At 39.9% G+C, this 5,000-nt stretch overlaps 1 protein-coding gene across 1 annotated transcript in view; it reads left to right on the top strand.

Moving 5' to 3' along the window:
• Positions 1-798, top strand: part of LOC138867476 (S-antigen protein-like) — a 1,059-nt gene extending 261 nt beyond the window's left edge. Inside the window, exons 1-2 of the mRNA XM_070143314.1 lie at positions 1-510; positions 676-798. The exon at positions 1-510 is cut by the window's left edge and continues 261 nt beyond it. Coding sequence (XP_069999415.1) covers positions 1-510; positions 676-798 — 633 coding nt within the window. The remainder of the gene's footprint in view (positions 511-675) is intronic.
• Positions 799-5,000: the final 4,202 nt, after the last annotated feature.

Genomic DNA, 5,000 nt, shown 5'->3' with positions numbered 1-5,000 from the left:
CAGCTAGTACACGGCATTGAGGACCAACTGGTAAAGGGCATTGAAGACCAGCTGGTTAAGGGCATTGAGGACCAGCTGGTTCAGGGCATTGAGGACCAGCTGGTTAAGGGCATTGAGGACCAGCTGATTCAGGGCATTCAGGACCAGCTGGTTCACGGCATTCAGGACCAGCTGGTTCACGGCATTCAGGACCAGCTGGTAAAGGGCATTGAAGACCAGCTGGTTAAGGGCATTGAGGACCAGCTGGTTAAGGGCATAGAGGACCAGTTGATTCAGGGCATTGAGGACCAGCTGCTTCAGGGCATTCGGGACCAGCTGATTCAGGGCATCGAGGACCAGCTAGTACACGGCATTGAGGACCAGCTGGTAAAGGGCATTGAAGACCAGCTGGTTAAGGGCATTGAGGACCAGCTGGTTAAGGGCATAGAGGACCAGTTGATTCAGGGCATTGAGGACCAGCTGGTTAAGGGCATTGAGGACCAGCTGGTTCAGGGCATTGAGGACCAGCTGGTTCAGGGCATTGAGGACTAGCTGGTTAAGGGCATTGAGGACCAGCTGGTTCAGGGCATTGAGGACCAGCTGGTTAAGGGCATTGAGGACCAGCTGGTTAAGGGCATTGAGGACCAGCTGGTTAAGGGCATTGAGGACCAGCTGGTTAAGGGCATTGAGGACCAGCTGGTTAAGGGCATTGAGGACCAGCTGGTTAAGGGCATTGAGGACCAGCTGGTTGAGGGCATCAAAGGGCCGGCGGGAGAGGGCACTGATCGGCTAGCAGGACCAGTTGATTCAGGGCATTGAGGACCAGCTGGTTAAGGGCATTGAGGACCAGCTGGTTAAGGGCATTGAGGACCAGCTGGTTCAGGGCATTGAGGACCAGCTGGTTCAGGGCATTGAGGACCAGCTGGTTAAGGGCATTGAGGACCAGCTGGTTAAGGGCATTGAGGACCAGCTGGTTAAGGGCATTGAGGACCAGCTGGTTAAGGGCATTGAGGACCAGCTGGTTAAGGGCATTGAGGACCAGCTGGTTAAGGGCATTGAGGACCAGCTGGTTAAGGGCATTGAGGACCAGCTGGTTAAGGGCATTGAGGACCAGCTGGTTGAGGGCATCAAAGGGCCGGCGGGAGAGGGCACTGATCGGCTAGCAGGACCAGTTGATTCAGGGCATTGAGGACCAGCTGGTTAAGGGCATTGAGGACCAGCTGGTTAAGGGCATTGAGGACCAGCTGGTTCAGGGCATTGAGGACCAGCTGGTTCAGGGCATTGAGGACTAGCTGGTTAAGGGCATTGAGGACCAGCTGATTCAGGGCATTGAGGACCAGCTGGTTAAGGGCATTGAGGACCAGCTGGCTAAGGGCATTGAGGACCAGCTGGTTAAGGGCATTGAGGACCAGCTGGTTAAGGGCATTGAGGACCAGCTGGTTAAGGGCATTGAGGACCAGCTGGTTCAGGGCATTGAGGACTAGCTGGTTAAGGGCATTGAGGACTAGCTGGTTCAGGGCATTGAGGACCAGCTGGTTCAGGGCATTGAGGACCAGCTGGTTAAGGGCATTGAGGACCAGCTGGTTAAGGGCATTGAGGACCAGCTGGTTAAGGGCATTGAGGACCAGCTGGTTCAGGGCATTGAGGACCAGCTGGTTAAGGGCATTGAGGACCAGCTGGTTCAGGGCATTGAGGACCAGCTGGCTAAGGGCATTGAGGACCAGCTGGTTGAGGGCATCAAAGGGCCGGCGGGAGAGGGCACTGATCGGCTAGCAGGAGAGTGCAGTAATGGGCCGGCGGGGCAGGGCGTAAATGGGCCAACGGGCGGCGTGTGCTTCATTAGTGAACCAGTGTTTAACAATATACCTTGCCGGTTATTGCTCACCTGTCTAGACTGATATTCTGTGAATGTCAAAACTAATAAATGTTACTGGTTGCGCTTTGACACTTTGTTTCGTGTGTCCTCTCTCTTCGGCATTTGTGCCCCAAAAGCTACCGTCCTCTGGTTGCCGCTCGAATGCTAAGAGAATCATTTAATTCAGAGCAATGTATAGATCCATGCAGGTGTACTTTCATGGCTTTAGTGCGGAATACAGATCTATAATCCGCCATATCCAGCGAGATTAACGCTGATTAACACTGATTAATTATACCCTTCCCCAAGAGCATTAATCATGGCTGCGTTGATATGGCTGTATCATTCTGGAAATATGGTCAAAAAGGTCAAATTGTAATATCGACGATGTATATAAGAAAATGTGTATGGAACAAATATGTGTTCATTATGAATTAAATTACCAACACAGCATACATATATATACATATACATAGCATAAATATACATTATAATATAAATATATATATATAATATAAATATAAATGTTTATATATATATGGTGTCATGTTTATATTCGAAAAAATAAAACATTAATGTTGGAAAAAAAAGAGAAATATAAAACTTAGAATAACAAATAAAGAATAAAAATTATAAAATAAAAAAAATATAAAATATCCGAAATATGGGAACACTGCAATGTCGCCAAAAGAAATAAAAATGTACATGCAGCATACAGCGTATAATTTATAATCAGTTAGGACGCCACATGCATAACACTCGTTCTTTGTGTCAACAAAGTTATTGATGGCACTATTGTCCTAATTAATCGCATGGAATTGTTAATTGACATTATTCCAGTTTGTTGCGAAATGCAATTAGAATGAATTTATTTGATTTATTTGTCACAACACAAGATCCAATCAAGTAATTTGATATCAGTACAGTAATTCAATACAGTAAAAAGCAAGTGAATGTTGCTTATTTAAGAATCAAACATCTAAGATGTTTTTGACGTGAAAATCAGGAGATTATAGAAAAGCTAACAAAATATGATGCACATGCTGTATAATAATAAACTTATTTTAAGTGAAACACAAGCACTTCCAATATAGTTTTACAAAAGGTTGACATAAACACACACTCTCGGGACTGACGCAGAGCCGAGTCACTGAACAATTCTGAGGACGAGCCAAGAAGACAAAAAAGTTGGATGCCTCCAAGGAACAGGTAAGCTCCATTACCCTCGTAGGATAGGTAACACAAGGGACGTCACATAGTTTTGAAAATCTGGCAATTCTAACTAGTAAACTGTTATAAGAGATGGCAAAAAAAAGAAATAGCTTTGCCTTTATTATGAAAACCTGTTAAAATGACCCACTTTCCTTTCCTGTAATTCCCCTACTAATACGCAGGTTAACCAATAGTATTACCCCAGCGCTTTCTAATAGAACTAAGAGTCTATTTCAAATGGTGTCTTTTGTTGATAAATTCGTATTCTTACGCAAAGGCAAGTACATCTAATTTCATATAGCTTAATATGGAGGAGAATAACGGAGAATAAGAGTAAATGAGAGAAAATACCAAAGATTAGCTGAGAATGAATGTGTGAAACACTGCGAAAAAATGATAATCAATTAGAGAAAATGAGAAATAATGTAGGAAAAGGAGAGAGAATGAGAGAAATGAGAGAAATGTACTTGGCTAACTTTCGCATCCACATGTTACATTTCAGAATCATCAATGTGAATTCACATATTACAGTAAAATGTATTTTGATTTTTGCGACTAGCTGTACTGGTTGACCTGTTCTTTCATTTATTTATTCTAAAGAACTCTGCCCTCTTCTGCCAACACACAGTTAAAGCAGAAAACCTACCACTGTATTGAGAGAGGTTTACTGAAAGGTGAAAGGTGGCGTCTCCTCTTTCAGTAAACGTGTGTATAGTATTTTGCATGCCCTTCTTTTGCTATAGACAAATAGTGAGCTTCATTTGCTTGTTATATATAATAATCACATTACAGTAAGGAAACTGACCTCACATAACCACCACAAATATTTTTTTCTTGAATGTGCATGAAATTCATTCGCCATAAAATCTTCAGAAAACCTTTGATGGCAAGGACAAACCCCATCCTTTTACCCCCCCCCCCCCCGAAATCAGCCCCCCACCCCCTGCTTTCAAAGGACTTCACAAGGGACTTTTTCCGTTGTTGATATCATTCTGATAATCATATTCATTCCAAAGCTGTTATTATAAGGATGGTTCTGATAGCGATTATTGATATGAAAGCACAGAGTATGTTATCCTTATTATCTTAATGCCCATCGTTGTTGTCATTATCATTGCCATACTCATTATCATATGGTTGTAAGGAGAATGGTAATGAAAATAATAAAGATTTGTAATGACAATGATAATGAAAACAGTTATAATGATGATTATAATAATGATGATAATGACAGTAAGAGAAAATGATAACAAAATGATAATGATAATGGTGATGGTAATAATGAATATAATGAAAATAACAAGGATAATAATGATACCAATGAAAATGGTGTTAATGATAACAATATGATAACAGTAACAATAATGATAACGATAACAATAATAATAATAATAATAATAATGAGAATAATGATAATGAGAACAACAGTAGTAACAGGAGTAATAGGTAATAGTTATGATGACAATGAAAAAACAGTAAAAATAACAATAATGATAAGAACAATGACAGAAATAATAGCAATGATAACAATAACAAAAATAATACCAATAATAACAATAACAAAAATAATGATATCAATAATAATGATAATGATAGTAATAATATTGATGGTATTAATAATGATGATAATCATAATGATGGTATAAATAATTGTGCTAATAATGAATAATTATAATGATAATGATAACCATGATAATGATAATGACAAGAAAAATAACAATTAGGCTTAAGATAATGATAATCACGATTATAATAATAGCAATAATGGTAAAAATGAAAATAACATGATAATATCAGTCATGATGATAATGATACGAATAGTAACGATAATGTTAATAACAATGATAATAATGATAATGATGCTAATTGTAGTAATGATAAACATACTTATACTTATTATCAAATTGATAATGGTAATAATAATTCGAATAACAATAACTGTGATAAAGATAAT

This window comes from Penaeus vannamei, chromosome 30, assembly GCF_042767895.1.
Source record: "Penaeus vannamei isolate JL-2024 chromosome 30, ASM4276789v1, whole genome shotgun sequence".
NCBI classification, from domain to species: domain Eukaryota; kingdom Metazoa; phylum Arthropoda; class Malacostraca; order Decapoda; family Penaeidae; genus Penaeus; species Penaeus vannamei.
The sequence above is the reverse complement of the archived record's forward strand: the minus strand, read 5'-3'. Positions and strand labels throughout refer to the sequence as shown.